Source organism: Fringilla coelebs (genome assembly GCF_963513975.1).
Source record: "Fringilla coelebs genome assembly, chromosome: 4".
Classification (NCBI taxonomy): domain Eukaryota; kingdom Metazoa; phylum Chordata; class Aves; order Passeriformes; family Fringillidae; genus Fringilla; species Fringilla coelebs.
This window is the reverse complement of record NC_140032.1, coordinates 47477607-47504781: the sequence shown is the minus strand read 5'-3', so window position 1 is coordinate 47504781 and position 27175 is coordinate 47477607. Positions and strand designations below refer to the sequence as shown.

The 27175-nt window shown below is 38.7% G+C and overlaps 1 protein-coding gene across 1 annotated transcript in view; it reads left to right on the top strand.

Moving 5' to 3' along the window:
* SGMS2 (sphingomyelin synthase 2) overlaps window positions 1-26627 on the top strand; it is a 31619-nt gene extending 4992 nt beyond the window's left edge. Inside the window, exons 2-6 of the mRNA XM_084204767.1 lie at window positions 16603-17236; window positions 17885-18002; window positions 19732-19885; window positions 23683-23849; window positions 24795-26627. Coding sequence (XP_084060893.1) covers window positions 16782-17236; window positions 17885-18002; window positions 19732-19885; window positions 23683-23849; window positions 24795-24998 — 1098 coding nt within the window. The 5' untranslated portion in view covers window positions 16603-16781 and the 3' untranslated portion in view covers window positions 24999-26627. The remainder of the gene's footprint in view (window positions 1-16602; window positions 17237-17884; window positions 18003-19731; window positions 19886-23682; window positions 23850-24794) is intronic.
* Window positions 26628-27175: the final 548 nt, after the last annotated feature.

Below are 27175 nucleotides of genomic sequence, written 5' to 3'. Positions count from 1 at the left end.
ATTTGGTTAATGGAGCAGAGCTAAATAAGGAGACAGTGTCTCCAGACTTTTTTAATCCAGTTTCGGCTGTGTTATGCTTATGTCCTATCCAAGAAACTGAATTCAACTCTATATGCTTCATTTAATATTCCAGACTACTGCTAAATCAGAAATAATGAGGCAGTCTCCTTATTTAGGTGACATAATTTGCTGAAGAGAAGCCGCAGTAGACAAGGTCATGCCTCATAGTCATTAATTCTGTCTTTCATCTGGAGAGCATGATATAATCCTGTATCTTGTTGATAGTTATAGTATACTTCTACAGTAATTACAGTTTATTTGATTATTTTTTAAATTTCTTTTTTTACTTCCCCACATCAGCCTTGCAAATGGGAAACTGCACTTGCTGTCTGTAGATGCTTTATGCCAAATACTACTGCCCTTGTCTTGGTTTGAGACTGAACACAGGCTGTATTGGAGCAAAGTGTTCCCATCACTGCAGTTGCTTAAAAAGGACATCTTAAAAGCTGTAATGCTGTGTTACTGTCTTAACAGTGCTAAAACAATACTTAATGTAGAATTCTGTTTCATCTTCTGACAGTTATTCTCGTTCAAATTTATGTACTACAGTTTCAGTAAAAAATCAAAAGCATTTAAACTGAAATTCTGAAAGCCCTGTTTTGTTTTGGTGGGATTTTTTTTCTGTAGTACTGAGAGATATTAATTCTTATGACTCTCATTTGGATTAGTTCATTGGGGCTGTTTTTTTTCTGGTAACTTAACTTTTTCAGGAGTGTATAGAAACTATGGATATGTTGTAGCTTAAAAAGTTAACTCGTGTTACTTTTAGTCGCTGTGTACTAGGAGCCTGACAGAAGTCCTACCAAAGCTTGTGGTTTTTCCTGTTTTCATAATACTGTACTAATCTGTAAGGATGCCAGGTATGAGTTCCTTACAATGCCAGTCTTAGAACCATGAGCTTGTCTTCATTTGATTTTACTCAGATTTTATATATTAGTTCAAGTGTCACTTGACAAGAGTTCATTCTTGTCTTCTGGCATACCATCTTGGTCTTTTAGAGGCCAAAACTTGGCTCTAATTTATAAGTAAAAATTAATGCACTTGCTTAAGCTACTGTTACTGAAATGCAGAATCTCTTTTTCACAGAATTGTTTGCAAATTGCTTTGGAAGCATGTGTATGCTTTGCACGTAGCTATAGGGAATGATCTTGAAATTTTGGGGAAAAAAAAAATCAACTCTACTTGATGTGAAAAATGTGCCAGAAAGCTAAAGCTGGTCCTCCAAAGTGAATCTCTGTTTATTTCCATTCTGTGAGAAAGTGTGCTGGCTGAAGTTGTTTGAATCATATTATTGAGTATTAAAAGCGCTCATGCACTAACATAGAAAAACAACACTCCAGTGTTTTTGTTTTCCTAGAAGTTTTTTTAACTTTCATGGTGGACTTCAGCCTTGAAAGGAAGGGCTGTGGCATCCTGTTTGGCGCTGAAGCAAGAAGTATTAAAGGCATTGTTCCTTCCAAGGTGCCACAGTGAACTTAGAAGTTAACTTGGAAGTTAATATTAAGGCAATTTATTGAAGAGTTTAGCATTATGAGTTTGAACTCCTGTCCACTGCAGTGATTGTATCCTGAGTTTTCAGATTATTCAGAATTCATCTTTTTAGTGATAACTATGACCTGGGAACTGAATACTACACAAGCTGCACAGCTGAGTGGCAAGTGCTTTCCAATGAGAATGGTTTTCTTGTTGGCCTTTGTTTTGTGTTCTGCAGTAACCATGGTCATTATCTTCCTCCATGCAGGTTGTAAAAAATGGCTCAGCTATTTCCATATGTGCAAACAGGCATAAGTGTTAAGTAACATTTCTTCATTCTTCTGTATGGAACAAACTATGTAAAATAGGGTGGAATAATGTCTCTTTCTCTCTGCTAAAGTCAGTAACTTGTACTGACTTTTAAAGGTTAAGATGGATGAAGTTAATCTCAGCTGACCATCAACATTGCAAGACACAATACCTCAAATAGCAAAGCTTAAGTTGTTGGGCTAAATAATTATACTTCTTGCTCTTAAAAGTATTTTTCTTTGATGTGAAGTGCTTGGGGTTTTTTAAAGTGTAATTTTACAGATTGCAGGCAGTTAATGCTTTCTTGTGTGCATTACTTTCTAGTCATTAGACAATCTGAACAAGGTAAGGTGCATGGCTTAGTTTTACTATGCAGAATGAATATTCCCATAAAAAGTTTCTTGTTTGTTTTTTTTTTTTTTGTCCTTAATTTGTAGTAAGATGTTTATATTAAAGTCTTAAACATCATAGAGGTTGACTAAGCTCTTTACCTCTTCTATATTGAAGAGCTCAGAACTGAATAGCTGAATTTAAAATGGGATACTATTCCCCTTCCAAGGCCTGGAGGGCAGAGGAGAGTGGTAGGAAAGCAGAAGCTCTCTTTTATTCTGCAGCAAGGGCAAGCACTAGAACCATGTTCTCCTACCTTACCTGTAACTCTTTTGAGTGTGCACAGATATGCTTTCTTCCTGTTCTCCCTCTGCATCCTGTGGTGGTAGAATCAGGAACAAAGCTTTTAGCAATGCAAGCCTTTCTAGAACACACCACAGAGGCAACACAGCTTAGTCAAAAGTTGACTGTGATGTGTGTAACATGCAGATAAGGTTTGTTCTTATCAAAGTCTCTATTGCAGTTACAAGGACAGCTACAGGAGGAATATTGTACTTTGGCTTTCATAATTTGCTTGAAGGACCATTATCTTGATTCATCTTCCATAACACTATTATGAAGATGCTTCTGATTTTAATGGTTTGTATTGCTCAGAAGGTTTTTAGACTGATCTTACATAGCTTATAATTGGGTCATGCATTGTTGAGAATGTAACATGAAAAATGTCCTGGCACATGCATTTATGGTGATATTCTATAGTATTTCCAATTAGAGAAAAAGGCTTTCTCCTTTCATCAAAAGGCTTATAAACTGCAGGATGGTAAGTCTAGGGTTGTGTATTTGTCATAGTGTGATTTGATGGAGAAAAAGACAATCTTAGTGGACAGAAAATGTATTGTTATTTACGATGATGTTTTTTGTCTTGTCACTATTATGACTGTTTTATTACACTGTTTCCACACCTTTCATCTCCTCTTTTCATGAATCCTATTGGCCTAGGAGAGTTCAAAGGTCTGAGAGGAGCTTTGTGTCTGTTTACCTCTTAGCCAGGCAGCACCCACCGAGTGATTGCCCCTGAGATATGTTTCCAGATAACCAAGCTGTAAGTCAAATGATTTTCATGCTGGTACATGTCAAAGAACATGTAGCTTTTTACCTAACAGTTGCAGCTCAAGGAGTCTGTGCAGTGTGTGAGCCCCTTGTCTTATGATTTTTCTGTCTCCTTTATATGTTAAGAAAGTGGTTTGTGTAGTTAGACTGAATAGTACCTGTTCCAGTTGGTGTTTGTTGGAAGTTTTTGTTTGCTTGTTGTTTTGTGTTTGTTTTTTCAATTGCCTGCTGTGAAGTCTGCACATTAGCTCAAATGTTGAGGGTTAGTGGCAGTTCAGCTTCTTCCTGGAAAGTGTCTCAGTATGTGTCTATGAATATTCAGTGTTCTGGTGTCTGAATATGCTTAAGGAATTTTACTGCAATTTTTTATCCTGGACACTTCAGGTGATTGCCCTGACTGCCTCCTTATAGAATAAGAGATCAGTTTGTGCTCTTGTCCCATACAAACAGAATTGAACACGTGTCAGTTCTGTCTAAATCTGTTTTATAAATCTTGCTGTCAGATATGGGAAGCTTTGGGAAGCCAAGAACTTTCTCTGAACAATCCTTTTTAGATAAGGGTAGTTACTCATGCCGTTGGATTTAAACTTCAATACTTAACTTGTCTGAGTGTATTCTGTAAAGCTCTCCCAGGAATATAGGAAAATGTAGGCTATGGCAGATGTCTTAATTCTAGAGATATGGCACTTCTTTTCTGCATCAGACTCACACATCTGAATATTCAATACTTAAGGCAGCTCACAATGTGCATTATCTGAAAAAGCAGTCAGATTTGTTCAGAGGCTGGACTTATTTTTTGGGCTGATTTGTTTACGGTCTTTGCTGGACTGTAACTGCTGTGTATAAAACCTGTTTCTTTTGTGTTGTCTTGCATGAGATTTGGAGCTCATCTGGAAGGTTTCAGGGAGAAATAATATACCTACTGTAGGGCATAGATTCTCTTCTGAAGGTCTTAACAGTGAAATTCTGACTCAATTTTTGTCTTATGCTAGAACAGCATTTTGCATTCCTTGTGTTAAAAGACTTTTTTAAAACTTTTTTTTTTTTTACTTGTGTTAAAGTACTAGGAAGGAGAGAAAATGGATCTGCTCTGGGATTTCAGATAAATTTCTTCTGTTCTTTACCAACAAAACTTACCAATGTATGGGTAACTTGTGATCCACTATTTTTGTTTATACACATGTACAATATGGATAATTGCAGGTCATGTGGTTCAATAAAATTAACATTGGCCTGTCATGGCCTAGACTGTTTGCATGAGCTTAACTAATTAATTCTGCTGCACTGGCAGTGGAACAGCTTAACATGGGCTGGAAGATGCTAGTATCCCAGCGTGACTTCTGCTTCCAAATAAATAAAATATGCCTTCCTGGGTGGCAGCTTTTATGGCCAGAACTGAACCATCCCCATCTTTGTATGTTGTCTTGATAAAGCAGTGTTAAGAAATTCCTTGAGCTGGGATTGGTATGGAATGTTTTAGGTCATCTTGGTCTGCCCCAGCTGTCATTAACATCTTAGCACTCCTCTTGAGTTATGGTTGTAAGCTAATATAATGTGGAATTTTGATTTCTTCCTAATTGGCTTGCCTGAATCTAGAAGGCTGCTGCCTCTCTCCTCTGCAGGCCTGTAGTTGCTTCTGTGGGGGTGTTTCTTGTTATGCAATGTCTGTCATTCAGGGTGTGGCATTCATGTGTTTAATATTGTCATGTGCATGTTTTGTGCTTCAATTGTGCACCTTTGAAATGGTGAAGTTACCCACCTTTTAAAGTAGTGGTCAAGTGCAGCTGATGTGGGGACCTTCTAGGTTAAATCCCTGTGGGACTTCCCTTTGTTCATTTTGCTGTATGTCTAGAATCGATGTGAATTTAGGGTATTCTTGGTGCCACTGATGCTTGGATGTGCCATCCTACTCCTGGCAAGATGGTACTCTCCCAGAGGAGAATAGATGACAGCAAAGACACCTGCAGTGGCTCTAGCTGCAAAATGGCCATGCAGGAGCAATTCCTGCAACAGCTGACTTTAGCAGAGGTTGTGTTGTGCAAGCCCTTGTCCTGGCCTACATTTAGCCAGGTAAGTACCTTAAAAATGACCTGGCTTGCTGTAGTGCTGTGTTAATGAAAGCTCTTGAAATCCAAGCCACTGTTGGGTCTTGATTTCAAGCTATGCTCTAAACAAAATTTTTCTCAGATTATGCCCATTTATCCTAAATTTAGAAGGTTACTTATAAAGCCAGAATATGATCTGTCCTTGCTGATAGATGCAGATCTCTTGACATATTTGGTATTTTTAAGGAAAACTTATGCAGGAACACAGCAGAAATAGCAGTATGTAATAAGATAGTGGCCTCCTTCATGGAAAAAGGCAGTTGGTAGACTAGAATAATTGTTTTTATTGTGCCCTGATTTTGCCAAGTTCTTCATTCTCTTCTTTCAAAACTGCTTGGCACTATTTCCACTTGAACACTTAGTTCTGTCCTTAGACTTTTGTAACTGATCACGTGGTATTAGTTGATTACCACTTATTTACTGTACACCATGGCTACTCAGCACACATTCACATCACTGGTGTCAGGGAGTCTAGAGATGAGACTGACTTTGTCCTAAACAGTTTTGTCAGCTGCAGTTCTGACTGGGGAACAGTTTATAGAATCTATTTGGCCCTCCATGTTTCAGATAGTCTACATGGCACCTCTTTGGCCTCCCTTCCTTTTCCCAAATCAATGTGTATATAGATGTCTGCTGGACATTGGGATAAGAATGCCATAAAAATGCTTTTTGGATAATTTTTATAGAATACTTTCTATTTTAAAGTATGCTTTAGAACCTCCCATGAAGATGTGACCAAGAATTAGGATGTATGTTTGTAAATCACTTTCTCCAAATGTCCTTCCTGAAACATCTATTTTGATTGCTCATTCTTTACTACTTCTGCCCCAAAATTTTTCATGGATAGTATGACAAAGGTCAGAAGTGATCCTGGTTTCCAGCCTGTGGGTTTCTTTCCCATAGAAAGTCTCTTGACTCAAAATTTGAAGTTACATTAATGTTACCTAAATGAAGAAATGGAAAATAATGTTCAGTGCAGCACACTGTGCCGCTGGTATGAATGCCATTTAGCAGGCAGTTTTGATTGGCAAGCTTGTATTTCCACTTCACATTTAGCCTTGATTGATTTGAGTGGTCATTTGCTTGCCTATGCTTCTAAAGATAACAGGTTCAGTGATGACCAGAAGCCTTCCTTCCGTAGAACACATAGTTTAAGGTGTGGAAGTTGCTACTTGAGGTCCATGATGATACAGTGTAATATACATCATTCTGTATAGATTGAGAGTCACCTCAGTACTTTCACACCAGGTTTTACCAACTGGTAGGATAAGATCAATGTAATTTCAGTCATTAATTTAATTTGTTCCTTTTTAGTTATGCTGTGTGTGCATGATGTACAAGATGTAGGTGTAACAAAGCAGTTGTGTGATGTTACAATGAGAGACTCTAATGATAACTTTTTAGGAGCAATGATGACTTTTCAGCTGAAGATGCTATTCAGCTGTTTTCCTGCAAAAATAGTTTTAATCTTATATTTTTAGTAAGTGGGAATTTGAACATCATCAACTTCCTCATTTCAGTCCTTTCTAATTTGTTCTTTAAATCCTTTTTAAAAGCTCTTAAAAAAGCAAAAAGGATTCTCAAACTATTAGGCAAAAAGGGGAAGACAAATAAATGAAAGTACTGATGTGAATGGTGAAACCTTCTATGCTGAGACTCATGAGCTGCTTGGCATGAAGGAATTTCGTTATTGCCCCGGTGTTCAATGCAGGGTTGTTCTTACCGAAAGCTGCCGTTCAGCAGGGAGTAATGAAGAGAGGTTGGAATTATTTTGGAGATGTTTAGTTAGGTTCTTAAATAGTAGCTCTGTGAGGGGCAGTAAAAATGCATTAACAGGATTCTTGGCCTCTTTTTATGACCTCTAGGGTGGGGCTGAAATAGAGATAGCAAAATATATGGGAAAGGTTTTACAGAAAGGTTTTAGATTATAATTGTTATTATTTTCCATTGCTGCCCCACTGTTAACATCCTTTCAGAAGATTTATTTAACAATGATTCCCTGTATGGTGGGGAGATAGCTTGCCAAGCAGGAGAAGTGATTATCCTAAGGAAAAGTGTTCTGTTCATCAGTCTGTGGCAGAAACACAAATGAAGAAGGAAGTGTTGAAGTGTGTAGTACTTAAGTGTTTAGTATTTAAAGTTAAACACTGTCTTTTCTGAATTAAATAATATAAAAAGGAAATATTTTTTCTTGCCAGCATAATGTGGAAAGTATTTTCTTCTATTAATAGAAAGCTTTGAGCTAATGGAATACTTGTTGAAGTTTAAAGAAAACCATGGGACTGCACTGGAAGCTTAGGCATTGTGGTGCCTTTTTTAACTGTGTAGTGCTTCAAGTTGGTGCATAGAACTTCAGTGAGAAACACAGTACATATGGAAAGCTTAATATAATTTTGGTTATTGCAAACTGGAAGCTTGAAGAGTACATTAGGAAAGGGTTCTTTTCTGCTTTTCTAATCCCCTAAGTAAACATGTCTGGATTGATCTTGGTAATTGCTAAAATTGCTCAGTACTCTTGACTTGGTGTCAGAATTAAATTCACCAGGTTTTAAGGTTTTAGTTCTGAAAGTGTGTCAATAGAAGCGGGGGAGGGGGGGGGCAGTTGGGCAGGGAAGTGTTAAGGAAGCATGTAGTGTATGAGCTAGATGTAGATTTGGATGTCTGAGCCTGTAAACAAACAGCTTAAATGAGGGATCTGTGTATTTTCATCTCTAGTTGACTGGGGTTGCTGATTGTGATGCACAAGCCTTAGGCGACTTGGTGGTAGGCGTGGCAAGAAGGTAGAGGCGAAAACCAAAATAGGAACTACATCATCTTTCTTGGTGAGTTTTAGTCACTGTGTTTACTGTGAGCATCATTCCTCTTAACTAATACTCATAAAGTTTTCCAGGCAGCTACATCAACGGAGTTGAGCAAGTGAAAACTGATCTTGGGGAGAAGAGATGAGAAGCGAGTCACTGGTTGATTCCTGACCGGTTTTAACAGTATGTAGTGTGCTAGTCTTCTATTGTTGGCATAGAGGGTAAAACATTGGTCAGAATACCATCAGGCAAGGGTGTGTGTGGGTGTGTAGATGTGGGTGTTTCTGAAAGGAGGTGTTGCTGCTGCTTGAGTCTCTGAACACAGCAAGTGTTGCTCCTATGTACAGAATCACAATTTGTAATGTGCCACATGAACTGAGTGATATGTGAAACCATCTTGTAGTATGATACTAATTCATTTTAAATATGCCCTGTCCTAAAAACTCGTGTGGGGTGAGCATTACAGTCCTATGCCTTTTGAGGACTATTGTCTATTTCAGGCTCTTTAAAAAGTGAGTTACGAGGTAGGAGCCTCTGTGTACACCTCAGTGCTAAAAAAACTTTTCTCTGCCTTGTGCAACGTTAATATGTATTACTGCTGAGACTGTAAAATGCTGTGCAGATTTAAGCAATTACTGTCGTCTCACTTTAAACTTCCAATGAGGAGGGTTCTTGTTGCTGCAGAAAGTACACTAGAATGTTCCCAGAAATGTGACCTCTTATTTGCATGTGGGAGAGGCTGTGGATGTTGTCTGTTTGGACTTCAGCAGGGCCTTTGGCACTGTCTCCCACAGCACACTCTGGAAAAGCTGGCAGCCCCTGGCTTGGGCAGAAGTATCTTTGCTGGGTTCAGAATGGTGGATGGCCAGAGAGTGGTGGTGAACAGTGCTGCATCCAGCTGGTGGCTGCTCACCAGTGGTGTCCTCAGGGGTCTGTGCTGGGACCAGTTCTGTTCAATATCTTCATTGATGGCATGGATGAGGGGATTGAGTCCTTCGTTAGTAAATTTGGGGCTGACACTAAGCTGGGAGCGTGTTTTGATCTGTTGGAGGGTAGGAGGGCTCTGCAGAGAGACCTGGAAAGGTTGGATGGGTGGGTGGAATCCAATAGGATGAAGTTTAATAAGTCCAAGTGCTGGGTCCTGCAGCATTATAGGCTGGGGACGGTGTGGCTGGACAGTGCCCAAGTGGAGAGGGAGCTGGGTGTGCTGGTTGACAGCCAGCTGAACACGAGCCAGCAGAGTGTCCTGGTGGCCAAGAAGGCCAATGGCATCCTGGCCTGTGTCAGGAATAGTGTGGCCAGCAGGAGCAGGGAGGTCACCCTTCCCCTGCACTGGGCACTGGTGAGGGCACACCCTGAGTGCTGTGTCCAGTGCTGGCCCCTCAGTTTGGGAAGGACTTTGAGATGCTGGAGCGTGTCCAGAGGAGGCAACGGGGCTGGAGAGGGGCTTGGAGCACAAACCCTGTGAGGAACGACTGAGGGAGCTGGGGGTGTTTAGCCTGGAGAAAAGGAGACTCAGAGGTGACCTTGTCACTCTGCAACTCCCTGAAAGGTGGCTGTAGCCAGGTGGGGGTTGGTCTCTTTGTCCAGGCAGCACTGGCAGGACAAGAGAACACAGCCTTAAGCTGTGCCAAGGGAAATATAGGTTGGATATTAGGAAAATTTTTACAGAAAGAGTGATAAAGTTCTGGAATGGGCTGCCTGTGGAGGTGGTGGAGTCACCATCCCTGGATGTGTTTAAAAAGAGACTGGATGTGGTGCTCGGTGCCGTGGTTTAGTTGAGGTTTTAGGGAATTGGGATGATCTTGAAGGTGTGATTCTGTGATTTTGGTGTTGGCACAGCTGCTTTTTGGAAGTAACATAGGGGGAAAAATTTGACAGGCAATATCCTCTTAATAATTACTCAAATATTTTTAGGGTATATCACAGATCAATTTACTGATTATGTAACTTCCTCTTCTAGCTGTTTGATGGCTGATAAGCTGTTGCAGTCACTTTAAAGCACACATTAGTCACTGTGACTCCTCACTGCCCTGTACTGAAAGTGGTGACTAATCTCTGGGTCTGACTTTCCATTATGAAGTGCAACCTTTACCCTCGGTAACTAGGTGGAGGACTTCACAAAATAGTCTAAAACATTCCTGCCTCCTGTGCTGGGTTCCCCTTACCTCACAGCCAGTGTCTGCAACTTTTGAGTCAGCTAGGAAAGATTTGAGGCATTTGTTGTGCTGCTAGGCTCTTAACAAATAGACTTTGCTGTCTCTTTGAGAAGAATCTTGATTTGGATAGTGGCTCTTAAGCAGTGTCTGTAAAGCTCTAGCAGAATGAAAGAAGAAGCCAGCCTGCACATAAAAGCCCGATGCAGAAGCTTATTTTGGCACTCATTTTTGGCATTTTGTCTGATGAAACTGAGGTAGAACAGTGACTTCCATACTTTGTACAGTGTTTATAATAGGCTTTTGTAATGAATAGAAGAAGGTTATGAGCCAGACTTTTTTTTTGCAATGCTACAAAATATGCAGTGATAGAGAACCTTTTTGCCTTTATTCAAAAGCAGCTGATTCAGAGCTTAAATATCACTTTAGGTTAGCAGACCTTTCTGTGCAGATCTGAAATACTGAAACAGTCTCATTTTAGAGAGTATGGCTTAAGCAGGAAGAAGACTAAATCTTATTTTTCTGGTATAAAAAAGTTGTGAGGGAGTCTTTAGGCTTTAACGTTGGAATAACATTAATACTTCTTTCAGCTCTGTTGAAAAGGGATTTAGCAGTGTGCATTGACAGTGAAGGCAGACAACACTGTCCTGAGCTGTATTTAATAGGAGCATAGTCATTATTTATAGTGAAGAGATTATTCTTCTCTGCTCGGTACTACTTGGCTGTCTAGAATACTCTGGTTTTTGGTCCTTGACCCAAGCAAAACATGAAATGGCAACAAGCTTAGCAGAGGGACCATCAGGGTGGTCAGGAGGCTGAAGCACAGGCCTGGGAGGGGAGGCTGGGGGAGCCTGGGTTGCTTCAGCCTGAAGAAGAGCAGCCTCAGAGGTACCTGACTGCAGCCCCTTCATACCTGCAAGGATGCCATCAGGAACCTGGGGACCAGGCTCTTCACAGTAGTGGGAAGATGAGATACAAAGGCTGTAACTGCTAATGAGAAGTAGGTACAAAACCAGTAGATTTAACAATTAAAAAGCAAGCAAAACAGCAAAAATAAGTCCAGCTTTTACTGTAAGAACAGCCATGCAGTGAAACAAGCTGCATGAAGAGGTTGTGCTTCTTTGTAGGCATGAAAAGTACAGCTGGATTGAAACCCTGAGTCACTGCTGATCCTGGCCAGAGGCCCAGGAACCTCCTGAGGTTTCTTCTAACCTGAACGATTCTGTTTGTTCTGCTGTTCTACAGATGTACAACTGACCATTCTCAAAACACTTGTTTTAGGGAAGACTGTTAACCTGCAAATAAAACCAACTTTGTCATATACATATGGTTTATTTCTAGAATGAGTTATAGTAGCACTAAAAGATGATACATATTTGACAGCTATTGTGATCTTGTTTCTTGAAAGATAAGGGCAATACTAATCACAAAGAAAATCTAGCCATGTCATGGTGTCATCTTTAAGGACATCAGACTCTTAGTTACCAAATACAGTCCGTCAGAGTCTGGGGACCAAACAGTTCAAGAGTTTGAAGATCCCTTCACGCAGTTAAGGCAAACCTACTCAGCAGTGTTCAAAATTATAAAAGAGATTAATGATGCTTTTTTTCATTGCTTTTTTTACTTTCTGGGGACAGATTGGATGGGGCTTTAAAGACTTGCTCTAGCAGAAGGCATGGCAGGAGAGTTGGAACTAGATGACCTTTAAGGTCGTTTTCAATCCAGACCATTCTGTGGTTCTACAAATTGGGGGTTTTTTGGTGCTTTTTGGGACATACTGTTTGGGACAAACCTGACACTGCTGTAGGACGCACTGGATAATGAATTGCTAGGAAAATGAAACCAAACTTATTTTTTACTATTAAGAATTCCACAGGACTGGTAAAACTTAGTTTGTACAAAAACTTGGTTTGTACTTGTAACTTTGAAGCTTTTCTCCTCTATTTAGTGTAGGGATTTAGTCCTTAAAGATGTCTGCTGTTGGTACATTAGTAATCCTAAATGAGGGACTTGCAAAATCCCCCTCTCAAGGTAGAGGGAGTGGAGTAACTGTTCTATTTCTACTGCTGAAAATAATTTTATATAAATAGTAATGGGTTTTTTATTAAAAAGCTAACATTTACTGCAAGTGATAATGTGATGATGAACGGTACTTCTGTAATCCAGCTTTGTTTTACTTGCAATTCTTTAGCATCACAGCAGTTATCTTCTGGAGGTTTTGGGTGGTGTTGGGCTTCTTTTTCTTCCTTCTAGCAGCCTGCATACTGTGAGATGTACATATAGCCTGGAAAAAGGGATAGTGAGATCTGAAATGCTTTGAAAAATCAAAATTAAGGAGAAACCCCTAAAAGCAAATTTTTATTCATTGCTGTCTAGATAACAGTGGTAACCTGGCTTCTTTTTTAGTTCTAGTTCCAGAGGTAGTCTAAAAATTTAACTGATCAGTATACAAGCTAGCTAAAAATTGTCTCCCAGTAACTGTGTGATATAGATAAGTTACTTCAAATTGTACTTTGTTTGCCAATCCTTTTTCTTCAGTTACTAAATACAAGAATACAGCTGGATCAAATGTTTGAGCCAGCCTTAACAAAAAGCTTTAAAATAGTACTATCAGAAGTCTTTTCCATTTTGTGTATGAAAGTATAGCTTCTCTTAATGTCAGAATAGATCAGTCTCACTATTTTGGATATTTTTGTTCAAATACTATTTAAACAGCAGGTTAAGAACTGCTTATTTGAAAACCCTGTGCAAATTGTGACTATTCAGTCCGTCATAAATTATAGAAATGAAAATGTTTTGAGAAATGTTCAAGTTCCAATACCGGATGGGAAATATCGTTTGGGAGCTAACTTTATGTGAAAATGACCTTTAGACGAAAATTGGATGACTAACAAGCTAAATAAAACTGTTATTCTTAAGTTCTAGCATAAAGAGCCAAATGCAGACATGCTTTCTGGTGCTTGTCTCAAAGCTGTTTCAAATGACAGTCAAATGGGGATGCAGAAAACTAAGGGATGCTATTTGCATGGGAGCAGGTAGGAGCTCAGGATGCAATATTAGGAAACTTCCTCTTTTAGCATCTTTTTAATTCTAAAATTTTTCTTTGAAATATGTTGTTTCTTGAGGCAGTTATGATTTTGGCTAAAAAGCTGCTGCTTAAGAAGCTCTGCTTCTTGATAAGGAAACATTCATTTTTAGTATGTATAGAAGTGGTTCCAAAAGGAAAACTTTTTCCTAAAACTTGGAGGTATCCCTCATAGGGATTTTATTTATCCTTTTGGGTTATGTGGCCAATTTTGTGTGAGTTTGAGACTTCCCCAGTAGTTGCTCCCTATTTTAGAGCAATTTAGTAGGCTTTTCAGACCTAGATGTTGGCAAGATGGCCAGATATAAGCATTGCTGCCTGGTTACTGAAGGCCTTCTACTAGGCAGTTTGTAGGCATCTTCTGGGTTTGATATGGGGATGTTTTGGATTTGACAAAAAAATGAAATGGATGTTTTATCAAAAGGATCATAAGGACAACATGAAGCTAAAAGGAACCACTTTGGGTGGTGAATGGATATTTGAATTGGGGACAGGAACTTGGCAGAAGAACATGTGCACTTCTGGGGAGTTCCTTTTACAGCCAGTAGCAGTGGATGATTAGGCTGTTGGTGCTCTGTATCTGTCACTTCTCTGGCCAATCAGATTGGCAGCAAGGGACTGAGAGATTTGTCTTTTTCATCAATAGAGTTGCTAATTTCTTTTAGAATATGAGAGAAAGAGATTGAAAAGGTACTATAAAAGGAAGCACTTACCTTCTTACAGATCACTCGTCAGATGATATATAGCACCTTTAATTATCAATGTAAACAAACTTTTGGCTGCAGTATGCACTCTGCTTGAAATAATCTTGATGAGCCATCAGAAGTGGTAGATCAATGTGCCTTACAATCCATTTAAAAGTACCAGGAAGGAACACAACTTTCTCCTGCAAGCTGTAGCTATAATTGTTTTGCTTAATAAGTTAATATGAGAACATGAGCACCACTTGACTTTTTAGGTTCTTATGTTATTGTTCATCTGTACTTCACATACTTTTTGATCTTTAAGGCTTACTTGAATGACATTAAACATCTGAAAGTAAAATCTTTCACTTTTGTCACTAGGCACACTAGGTTAGGTGTTTGTGGGGAAGAGAAGGAAATAACTAAGGTAGTTTGCTCTCAGTTAATGCATAATTCTAAATGTTTCAACTGCACAGGATGTAAAATTTACCAGGTTTTGCTGATTGCACCTCAATGGCTGCTATATGTAACATAATGGTAAGAAGTGGGGTCTTGACTTGGTAGATGAATGTTAGGTACATGCATTGCAAAACATAAGCAATTGGGTTCAGTTTTTTCCTCTACTGTCACTAAAGTGTTCTGTCATATGCTTAACTTTAGCAGTAGACAGAAGGAATAGAAAAGTGTGTTAAGAAAGACTTGTGAAAGCTGAAATACTATTCTGGTATAGTTTTGAGTAAGGCTGTTGCTTTTGTAGATGCTCTAAAAGGGTATTTTTAGTTGTAGGAAGCATCAGAAGTTGTTGTCTGGCTGATGGGTTAAACATGCCCTTTGCTTAGAGATACAGAGATCACAATATGGTTGGTAAGAGGGAGAAAAAGCATCAAAAATCACCACTTGTTTTCTTGGGTGTTTATTGTTTGTATGTGTTGTGTATGGATAGTTATCATACACTTCTTGATCAGGAATTTAGAGAAGGTCAACCAATAACAATGGATTTCAGAAACACTGCTGGGGGATAATTTTGAAATGCTTCTCAGCCATTTCAGTTTTATTTGTATGAATCTCATACTTGGGATCTGAACTTTTACTTCTTTTTTTCAGTGGTTGGAGCAGCACCCAGGAAATCAGTGAGATTTATGTGCTGACCATGTTAAATGTCTCTTCTCTTAGGGTGGGGTGAGGCTGGAAGGACCAAAACACAGTCACTTGACTTTCCAGGCTCTTTTTGGTTTAGATTGCCCTGTAAGCAGGTGGCATGTTCTTAAGCAAGTCCTGTGGTGTATGGTTAGGGAGACTGGCAGCTCTAGCTGCCATCATGGTGACTTAATTGCACACAAGGCATGGCAAACTGGCAGCCTGCAGTTGGCATGCAGAGACTTGAGGGGGTAGCAGTGCAAAACTTCTCTTGCAGGAACCACTAAAATAAGAGAATCACAATTTACTGGTAGATGGGGAGCAATTTGTACATGGTAATACTATTTTTGTCATAGGAGCTGAACAGTGTGAATAAAATAGGTACATCACAGCTATGGTGAGTAAGTGGTTTCACAGAACTTTAAATATGGGGAAATGGCCTTTATTTTCACTAGCAAGATATTGGTTCACTAGAGATGAACTTCATTCTTTGCTACTTGTAGAAAAACATATGCACTTACCTGGTTTTTTAGCTTGCAAAACTTTTATGAATTAGCAAATGCAGCCTGAAATAAATCCTGAGTAATAATGACTCTTTCTATTTGTTCCTGTTTAAAAACCATCTAAATAGATTTGTTTTAAAGTAGCTAAAGGACAAACAAGTTCATTTGTCATCTGTTCTGTTTGTAGTGTACCATAATTAAGAATTGAATCTAGGGATATATTTCTCAGTTGTCTGAAATTTCAGACATTTAGTGGGTATTACAATGGCTATACAAATGCATTTCTGACTTGATGGAATACTCATTTAGATTTAATGAAATTTAATGGAGCTATCTATTGAGTAGATTTTCTAGATGAATCTAAATTAATTTATACCCTACAAAATTCAATTCTGTAGTGACCTTCTGTTTTTTTCCTATCACCTGAACTGACCGGATTTGTCTGATCTATATGGACAACCCATATTAATATCTGTAGCAACCTTATGGTCAAAATCAGGACGTTTTGCATGGAATATCTCTAAGGAGTAAAATTCAATGTTGCTGCAAATCCAGATTAGCCTTAATTCTGATCACTCATAAAGCAAGTGATGTCATCATCGTTAAAGTCTGTGGATCTTGTCCTTTAAAAAAAACCCAAGCCTAAATTTGTACTAGTTCTTAAACAGATAAGAGATTTATCTAGTAGGAGTTGGCTTGAATTATTTCACAATTTGCCTTTTGACTGTGTTTCTAAGTAAACTTGGATGGAATTGAAATACTTAAAAATGCCTGTTCTGAGAATATTTTGTTCACTGTCACGTTACTAGTTATGAAGGCCCTCAGTATCTGTTTTGGGTTTTTTTTGCAGATGATTCAGCTCTAGAAGAACGATTTGTCTTCACAAATTCCTTTGAAAGCACAATGGATGCATTTTAGAGTTCTACAGAAGTCATCTAGGAACAAGAATATTGGACTTTGAGGAATACAGAGTTCAGAGAGCCCAGAAATTGGTCACTAATAAAGCCTCTTTGGCCATACAGCTTGAAAATGAATACCATTGAGACAGCAAAGCTTGAAGAGCACATGGAGGGTCAGCCAAATGAGACTTCTAATGGCTACTCACGACCTACTCTCTCAGTCAGTGAAGAGAACAAAAATGGCACTAGCAAACCAAAGGGCTTGTCTAATGGCTTGCGGAAAACAGCAAAGAAGTATCCTGATTACATCCAGATTGCTATGCCTGCTGAATCTAGGAACAAGTTTCCTCTGGAATGGTGGAAAACCGGCATTGCCTTTGTCTATGCTCTCTTCAACTTGATTTTAACAACTGTTATGATCACTGTGGTCCATGAGAGAGTACCTCCAAAGGAGCTAAGCCCTCCCTTGCCTGACAAATTTTTTGATTACATTGATCGTGTGAAATGGGCTTTTTCTGTATCAGAAATAAATGGAATGATACTACTTGGGTTATGGATATTCCAGTGGTTGTTTCTTAGATACAAGTAAGTTAACAATATTTTTCTCTGCTGTATGTTTACATTGCTCATTTTGGATAGAAGAAATCATACAGTGGAATCCTTAACAATATTGTAGAATAGGGCTGGCAGAAAAATAACAAAGGGATGGAGTGTGTTTATGACCTGGGATGTTTAAACAGGGGAAATCATGATGGTGTAAGAAAATCTCATCCAAATTTGAGGAAGAACCCACTGTCCTTTACAGCTACATAGAAGTTTTCTCCTGTGTCTTTCTTAAACTACTTGTATTTAAGTCGAGAATGGGGGTTGTAGTGTGGGGACTCAAAAGGAATGGGGGTTGTAGTGTGGGGACTCAAAAGGAATGGGGGTTGTAGTGTGGGGACTCAAAAGGAATGGTCACGGAGTTGAGGAAAACTGCTTGGCCACACCTGTAAGTTAGACTGAGGCCATCTTAAATTGGTGGGAGCTTCACACTATTAGTACTAACAAGGCTAAAAGCTGAGGAGGGATGTCTTATTATGTGATTCAGAGAAGTGTGTGGTCAAGAGCTTGGGTGGAGCTGCTCTTTCATCTAAGAATTCAGATGGCTAATGAAGCTAGAGCTCTGTAACTATTGAATGTCCTGCATGCAAACTTTGCACTTAATTTGTTTCCCCCTTTCCTTACTTTCAGATCAATAGTGGGACGGAGGTTCTTTTTTATAATAGGAACTTTGTATCTGTACCGCTGTATTACCATGTATGTTACCACCTTACCTGTGCCTGGAATGCATTTTCAGTGTGCGCCAAAGGTAAGAGTCTTTGCCCCTTGCTTCTTGCCTTAAGTCTCTGCATCAGTCCTGATGGCTCCTCAGATCAAATAGAAGATAGTGTTTCAGGTATTACTAAATTTAAAAAACTACTTTCAGTTGATGTCTTCAGAAACATAGGTAGTGATAAACCAAAACTTGTGTAATAGCAGAGCCTCAGGTTGTTGATGCAGCTGTGTGCTCCCTTTCAGATCATCTTAGGTTGAAACAGTGCTGCTGCTAAATCAATCAGCTTGCTTCTGAGGCTCAAGCTGATCACTCTTAATACTGTAGCAATATTTTTTACTTATATGGTAGGATACTCCAGGTGAACACTGTAGTTCATAGCCTGATATGCAGCCTTGTGCTGCTGTATCCCTGTAAAACCCCACACTGTTAAGTGCTTTACCTGGTTTCCCACACTATTTGGTCAAGAGCTATTGCAATCCCTGAAGTCATATGCCTGTCTCTGCTTCCAAACTGCAAAATATATAGGAATGGGACTTAAACAAGTTCAGCTGCATAAATTAACTGATAAATACAGAGACATGAACGTGCTAATAGTTTTACAAAAATATTTTAAAAATTTAATGACATTGGAGTTGAATGGTGACATAAAGGAGTTGTTACTTGTACTTTAGGTTACTAATTAAAAGTTGTAGACTTAAAATTCCTTGGAACAAATCTGATTTGTTTTCAGTACAGCTAACAAAGTATTGCCAGTTTAGTGGGGGGATAAATTTGTCACCTTGTGGATAAGATTTCTAGTCTTGAGTTACAGCATCATGGCTATTGTCTTCTACACTGAAACAACTTGGGGATATAGTGGATGAATAACTTCTTATGAGTCAGTGTCTATTTGAAAATGTTTTATTTAAGTGCCACCATTGTAAAGATTTAATGGTTTTGTTCTAACAGCTTGGGGATGACTATGTAATAGACTGTGTATTGAGGAGTGAAAAGAGGTAATCAAAGGAAAATGCAAATGTCTCTGCTGAAAGTGCATTTTACTAGCATGAAACCAGGATCAATTACTTGAACTCTGGAAAGATACTTCATGATAATTATTCTGGATTTTTTTTTGTCATATGCAAATATTTTTCTGATTATGGAAAATGGTTACTCATTTTTCTTGGTTTTTTTTTCCTAGAGTTAATTTAAAACAGCTAGATAAAACTGCCTAGTATCTCTAGAAATCAAAAGCTGGTTCTAATACATGCTTTTAAAAATGTACATCCTCCAAATATGGGTTAACTCCTAAATGAGTTTGTAACTAAATCTACAATGAAGCAAGTTTGAGGTTTTTACTCAGTAGAAATGCTGGTCAGCTCTGGACAGAATAACAGAATGCGTATGCAAGGTTGTACCAGTTTTTACTGGGTTTCACTGATTCATTCAACTGCTGCCATGGGAGATCTGACCTTACCAATTTTTAATGTTCACCTTTTCAGTATATCCTGCATTTCATTCTCATACAATGCATATTTTAAAATAGCCTGGGGAAGTATAGATTGAATATAGATTGAAAGTTTAGATGGAATGCTAGTGTTACCAAACTGCCCTTTGTCACCTGTCAACTTTGAAATGCATGCTTATTTGTTTAAGAATATGTGAAGGAAACCTGAAGAAAATTAAGATGATTTGTCCTTTAATCCATGTTTCCCTGACTCTACATGTATTTGGGCAACAAGTTTACTTGAGTCACTTATGATACTTCTTTCTGGTGTTCTAGTTGAATGGAGACTCTCAGGCAAAGGTTCAGAGAATCCTGCGACTGATTTCTGGTGGTGGTCTATCCATAACTGGATCACACATCCTGTGTGGAGACTTCCTGTTTAGTGGACACACTGTAGTATTAACACTGGTCTATCTGTTCATCAAAGAGTGTAAGTGATTGTACTTCAATGCACTTTCTTGTTCATATTCGTTGTACTGGGAAAATGAATGGCAAAAGTATGGGTAAAACCACTCCCCTCCAAAAGTTGTGTCACTTGTACAGAGACTGTATTTATATGGGTTTGAAACACAAATTGAGTGGAAATGGAACTGGGGCTCTAGTAAAATCATCAAATAGATAAGGTAGATAGGGTTGGAAGGGACCACTGTAGGTTACCTAGCCCAACCTTTCCTCTCAAGCAGGTTTCTGTAGAGCACATTGCACAGGACTGTGTCCAGACAGTTCTTGAATGTTTCCAGTGAGGGAGACTTCACAGCCTCTCTGGTCGGTCTGTTCCAGTGCATGGTCATCTGCGCAGTAAACAAGTTCTTCTTGCATTTAGATAGAACTTCCTGTGCATAATTTCCTGCTTAATGCCTCTTGTCCTATTGCTTGGCACCAAAGAAAAGGGCCTGGTTCTGTCCTCTTGACACCTTCCATTCAAATATTTAGACACATTGATGAGGTTTCCTCTCACACTTCTCCAGTCTAAGCAGGCCTATTTTCCTCCCTTGTTCCTCATAAGAGAGGTGCTCCAGTTTCCTAATCATCCTCATAGCCCTCCACTGCTATGCTCCATATCTTGTCTTGTACTAGGGAGCCTGGAATTCCAGATGTGCCTTGCTGGGCTGAGTAGATGGTCAGGACTACCCCCATCAACCTGCTGGCAATGATCTTACTAATACACCCCAGGTACTCTGCCCTTTTTGGCTATGAGGGTGCTGCTCATGGACAGCTTGGCCGCCAGGACGCCCAGCTACTTCTTAGCAGAGCTGCTTTCCAGCAGGTTCACCCCTACCCTGTAGTGGTGCACCAGGTTCTTTCATCCAAGTGCAGGACCCTGAACCTGCCCTTGCTGAGTTTCAAAAGGTTCTGCCCTGCCCATCCCTCTGCTGTGTGGGATCTTCTGAAGGGCAGCACAGCACCACTCCTCTGAGCCTTGTACCGTCAGCCGAGGATACAAAACTAGGGTGAACTCTGTCCCTTCATCTAAATGGTTGATGAGTAAGTTAAACAATACTGGGCCCAGTATGAACCTTTGGGTTGAGGTAGATTGTGCTACTGATTAAAAACCCTCCAAGCCCTGCCATTCAGCCAGTTCAGTCCACCCTCACCAATTGTTCAGCCTTGCCTGTGAGGGTATCATGGGAGACCGTGTCAGAAGTCTTGCTTGAAGTTCACATAGGCAACATCCAGCTGTCCAGATTTTAAAGGCTATCAGGTTGGTTAAATGTGACTTCTCTTTGGGGAATCCATGCTAATTACTCCTGACCACTGCTTAGTGATGGCCTCAAGGGTGAGCTGTTCCATCACCTTCCTCGGGATTGTAGTAAGGCTGACTAAAAGTGCTATGGGCTTTAATTAATGGCTAAATGTGGCTAAACATATCATCTCTATCTTTAAGTAAGTGTTTATTTCTTGATTACAACAAGATAGCTTTTCATCATTTGTTGACAGATGATTTAAATTTTGGATAAAACATGCTGTAGTAATTGTGCACACTGACTGTGTGCAGGTTAGCTGCAGGGGGTTGTAGGGAATTTTGTGGCTTGAGTACAGCATCATTGCACACTTGCACTACATCCAGAAGCAAAGTGACTTTTCTTAGGTGTGCTGTACATTAATTATGAATTAACTTTTCACTGCTTGCAATAATCTTTGGATGTCTTGTGCTCGAGTCTCCTACTTAATGTTTTTTGTAAGAATATATTATAAGAATAAGAATTTGGCAAACATGCAGAGGATGCAGTTATGGTTTCTCCCTTTGCTTTACATTTCTCTGGGGCATGGTAGGAAAAATCTTCTGTGCTGCACTGAGAGCAGCTATTGAAGTGTTAGGGAACTTTGCACTGACTTCTAAATCTAATATATGGTAAGCAGTGCTTCTATCCTGGGAGCTTGGCCACTCATGAATACATAATGGGGAGTTCCCATCTCAGTTCACATGTTTGGAGTTGGAGTCTTCCCTCCTATTGTTGTATCCCAAACTATGCAAATGCTAGCTTGGCTCATGAGAATGTGGAATTCTCATTGAAACAAAAATAAGACTAAGTTTGATGCCTTCCTTTCATTAAAATGTTCAGGGAACAAGGTGCTGCAGTGCTGCATTCTGCCTTAAACAAAAAACACAATATAAAAGGGCCTCTTGAATGTGATAGACTCAATTGCAGATTTGAGATGTTCTTCTTTGAATAGTGATTTAAGATGCTGATTATAGTCTGATGATTCTTAGACTTAGGTCTAAGAATTATCATTGTCTGCCTTGTTTTGTCTGCTGTGTTGCATTTTAATGCTATTCACATACTCAGTTGTACCAGGAAAGATGAAGACAACCCAATGTTTTCTGGGCTAGTTTCTCTTGTCCTTTATATTATAAGGGATTGGTGCAATTTTATCATGCAAATTTTTGTAATAAGCTCTTTGACTGCTGCCTAATTGTTAGGCATACATTTCACTGAAATTGTGCTCTATAAATGAGAAATGCATAGCTTTCTTTTTTTTTTACCTCCCATATAATGATCAAAATGTTATCTGAACCAGGGCATAAGCCCAGTAATTGCTCTGAATTAGAGCCTGCTTGTAGCAGTCTTTTTTGCTCTTTCAGTAACTTGTCTTTGGTGTAAGATGCATTCTGGGGTTTTTATGTCTTGCTTAGTGGAGTTTTTGCTCTGCTCATCTGTTCCTTTCATACTCTGCCATTTTTTCACTTATTCTCTGGACATCACATTTTTCACCAGAATAGTTATTTATATTTTTAGCCTTGGTATGGCTGACTTTCTCAATGCTGTTTTCATCAACTTCTTCTGCTTACTTGGCTTCTTATCTTAAAAAAAAAAAAAAGTAGATGGAAATCTGTCTAGAGGGTTTTGGGGAGAGTTAAGAGATTTTTTTGGCACTTGCATCAAGAAGTGGCACTACAGTTATTGTTTTGCACAGGCCTCTGAGAGCCTACTGGGTAGGCTTGTTGAGATCACTAACTTTTCTGCTGGTGTTTTGTGACAGTAAAGGCTGACCGTTGCCACACAAGGCAAGAGGTGCCAAAACCTCCCACTGTGAGTGAAATGAAGCCAGTTAGCCTGTCAGAAGTTATGAATGACCATTGTGACACTCAGGGCATTCTTTCAATGGGGAAAGAAGTACTGGAGAACTTTCACACTGAGGTGGCATTTTGAACAGCTTCACTCCCATTTGTTAAATCTTTCATTAAAGTGTATAAATTCTCATACTGCCCTTTTCTGTGTATAGAAAGTGAGGCTTCATGCAAATTAATTAAAACCTAAGAGTTAAAATGAGTGTCTTTTTGTTTAATTTGTGATCTCTGCTCAGGTTGTATTAAATCTAGAGACTTGAGTTTACTCAAATATAGACTGTGAAAAGAAAAGATTAAATACAACCAAGTTAAATAACCAAAGTGTATGTTTTAACTCAATTTTGTCTCTTCCTCTGCACCCCAGAAATGATTTAACTGGAAAGCTTAATTTGACTAGAAAATGTGTGACACTGTTGTCTAGCTAACCCATCTTGCACTCACTTTAAAAAGTAAGAACACCGCAGTAAGTTTGTGGAATTCATTATGTAGATTCATACAAATCAAAACAGGGGATCTGTACCAGTGTGATATGAGTTATGTTTTCAAATTTAGCTGCCTTAAGTTAATTTTCTTCTCTTTTCCCCTAGCTTTTGTGGATTGTTAGAATAACAGATGGCTTTGTGCTGTTTTTTCTCCATCACCTCCCTGTCTCACAGATTCACCACGTCATTTCTGGTGGTATCACCTAATCTGCTGGCTGATGAGTGCTGCTGGCATCATTTGTATCCTGGTTGCTCATGAACACTATACCGTAGATGTCATCATCGCCTACTATATCACCACGCGGCTCTTCTGGTGGTACCACTCCATGGCTAATGAAAAGGTGAGTGGCCTTCACAATCAATGTAGCCTGCATTTGTTAAAATTGCCTGAACTTTAAAATAAGTTCTTAATCTCAGAATAAAAAGATGTTCCATATTGAAGTTTAATCAGAATTGGCAACGAATTTCACTTCATTGTTATTTAAGTAAATAATATTAATTTGTCTTTAAAATATTTTTTGAGGTTTTGATGCTGTAGTTGATGTATAGAATACCCGTTCTTTGTCTCAGCTTATGAATAAATAGTAGTTGAATAATAAAATTTCTGGATAACTGGAATTACCCAGACAGTCTCAAGCTGCATCAAGGGAAATATAGGTTGGATATTAGAAAAGTTTTTCACACAAAGGGTGATAAAGTACTGGAATGGGCTGCCCGGGTAGGTGGTAGAGTCACCATCCCTGGATGTGTTTAAAAAAAGACTGGATGTATCACTCAGAGCCATGGTTTAGTTGAGGTGCCAGGGAACAGTTTTGACTCGATCTTGAAGGTATCTTCGAACCTTGTGATTCTGTGATTCCTACATTTCTAATGACAATTCTTGTGTGAATGTTATTAAAGGTACACAGTTCACAAGTTGGTTGCTGCTGTTGTTTCAGCATCACTTTCAAGTAGAAGCATAGCTCTTAGCCCATTCAGTTGAATTCTCAACTATTATTCTTCAGTGGAAGCATGACATGCCTGAAAGCATTCATATTGAAAAGTCTTGAGTACTTTGCCCCAAATTTTGCACAGCAACAAAGCATCCCTTTGTGTTAAAGATGCTTAGTTTGTAGTATGTATTTGGACTCTGTCTCAATTCTGTGTTTTTAGGCTAAATACTCAGTCTTTGCAGAAATGTATGCACCCACATTGCATTTTTGCTGTTGTCTTGAGTCAGTGTAATTGATTATAAGCCTGTAAACTGACAGTTACCTTTTCTTCTTTACATGCTTGTGCCAATACAGACTTTAAAGGTGTCTTCGCAGACGAATTTTCTCTCTCGAGCATGGTGGTATCCAATATTTTATTTCTTTGAGAAGAATGTGCAGGGCTCTGTTCCTTGCAGTTTTTCCTGGCCAATATCTTGGCCTCCCAGCTGCTTCAAATCTTCATGCAAAAAGTATTCACGGGTTCAGAAGACAGGAGAGGACAATGAAAAATCTACCTGAAGAAAAGACGGAAAGCATCTGCTCTGGTTTTTTCATTTTTGATTTTTTTTTTTTACCAAAACATTAATGCTGTAACCAAAGTTCTTAGGAAGACTGTAACTGAAGAAGTGGACCAAGCTTCTGTGCAATTGATGGAAAGACAATTGTAGACACATATATTGCATTTCAGATGTTTTCCTCTCATCCGGCTGTGCAGACCTATTCTACTCTTCAGTGCTAATGAAATGCACCACTGATGGGATTTTTTTATTAAAGAAAAAAATGGAGCAGGATTGTGCTTTATTAATGAGATAGAGGTGCCAAAGACCACAGTAACACTTCCATTACTATCACTCATCCACAGAAGCACCCAAAAGTCTCCTCTTCAGGGCTCTGGAGTGCGTAAGGGCAAAAACATGCTTACGTGTAAAGGCACGATATTGGCGTATTGAGGGGTATAAAAAAATAACACGGTTGTGGGAAGTGGTTTGTTGCTGATGAAGGTAAGGCCTTTGTGTGACTGGTACAGCTGGAAGCAAGTCTGACTTTTTTACACACTGTGGGTATGAATATATTAGGACCCTAAAATACTACTTACCACCGTTAACTCCTCTGTATTCTACTATATACCAATTTTTACATTTTTATTAGTAATTTTATATTTAAATAGCTGTGTTACCTGATGAATTTGCAAATTAGAAACAGCTGCTAGCATCAGAGCTCAAAGAGCCTAAAAGTTTATTTTTAGTAAGAGAGACAATTTCAACATCTGAATCTTGAATTGCAGCTGGCCTTGTGTATATAGCTCTACAGTGCCTGTCAGTGTATATAGATGCAGATATACACAAAAGCACATACCTTAAACAAAATTTACTGGGAAGAGTAATCTTAGAGTTCTTGATGCAGGCAGAAGTTGTACAGCTCTCACCTGCTTGAGGCATGCAAGGCCAGGTCCGAAATGGGGCTACATTTAAAATAAACATTTTAATTTTAGTAGCAATCTCTTGCTGAAGCTATGTAGCAGGTTTGCTTGGGAGCCATAGTTCTCCATTGAATTTCTCTTTTTGTCTTTTACCTCTTGACACGTGTTTCTGTGACTTACTTTAAAAAAACAACAAACAAAAAAGTACTAAGATGAAATATCTACAACAGCAGCATTTCTTCAATTATAACGTAAAATAATTTCATATTAAATGACACTGTGGTAGATCTCAAAAACAGATTACCTTTTTTTCCCAGGGTTGCAGTCCAGCTGAAATGGCTATCTAAACAAGTTGAGAGAGGAGGGGGAAAACTACCATGGAGTGAACATGTAACAAAACCACAGATTAACAGCTACCTGTTTCTTGTTGGTTTATGTTGTTTTGTATTGTTGTGAAAGCAAAGTAGAAAATTAGCATACCATGTTTAGCCATTTATATTCTGTAATAATTTCTGCAGTTAACTCTATTTTCAGATATTCACTAAAACCTAATGAAAAGATAAAACTGCATTGTATTGAGGTGATACTAATATAAACAAAATGCTGCATATTTTAAGAATGTCTTGAACTGAATGACAAGTATGAACACAATTTAAATAACTCGTTTTTAAAAAGTCCAGGTTAGTTATAAAAGGAAATACAGAGTATTCAAATAGAATAATTTTCAGTTAAGGGGATCATTTCTCTGAGTTGTACATGAGAATATTTTTGTGCATTTCAAATATTTTTGTGCATTATCAAAATAATACAATAAAAAGTGTTCCTTTCAATACATTTTTGGAAAAACTTAGTTAAGAAAGAAATTCTGCTGTGGTTTGGTTTTGTTATTTAAAATGACTTTAGTAGACTCTGATAATGGCCCCTGAAGTTGTGTCTATGGGCATATTTGTGCTTTCATTTGCTTGCTTCTAGCAGACCTTGAACAGCTACAAAGCCAGTATCAAAAAACTTTTGAAAATCCTTTTTCCCTATCATATAAATTAATCTGTTCAACACCAGTCAGTAGATCTCCTGATACTTATTATATTAGTACTACTTCATAGATCATAATTTTTAAAGCTAAAATCTAAGCTTTGTGATACCTTAAACATGGTCATGTTAATCCACTTGTAGTAACACTATCTTTTTGGAGTTATGAATGGATTTCATTAGTAGTCACTGTGCCTTGAAAATAGCAGGATGAAAAGCATTACCTAAGAAGCTTAAGCAGTGGTTT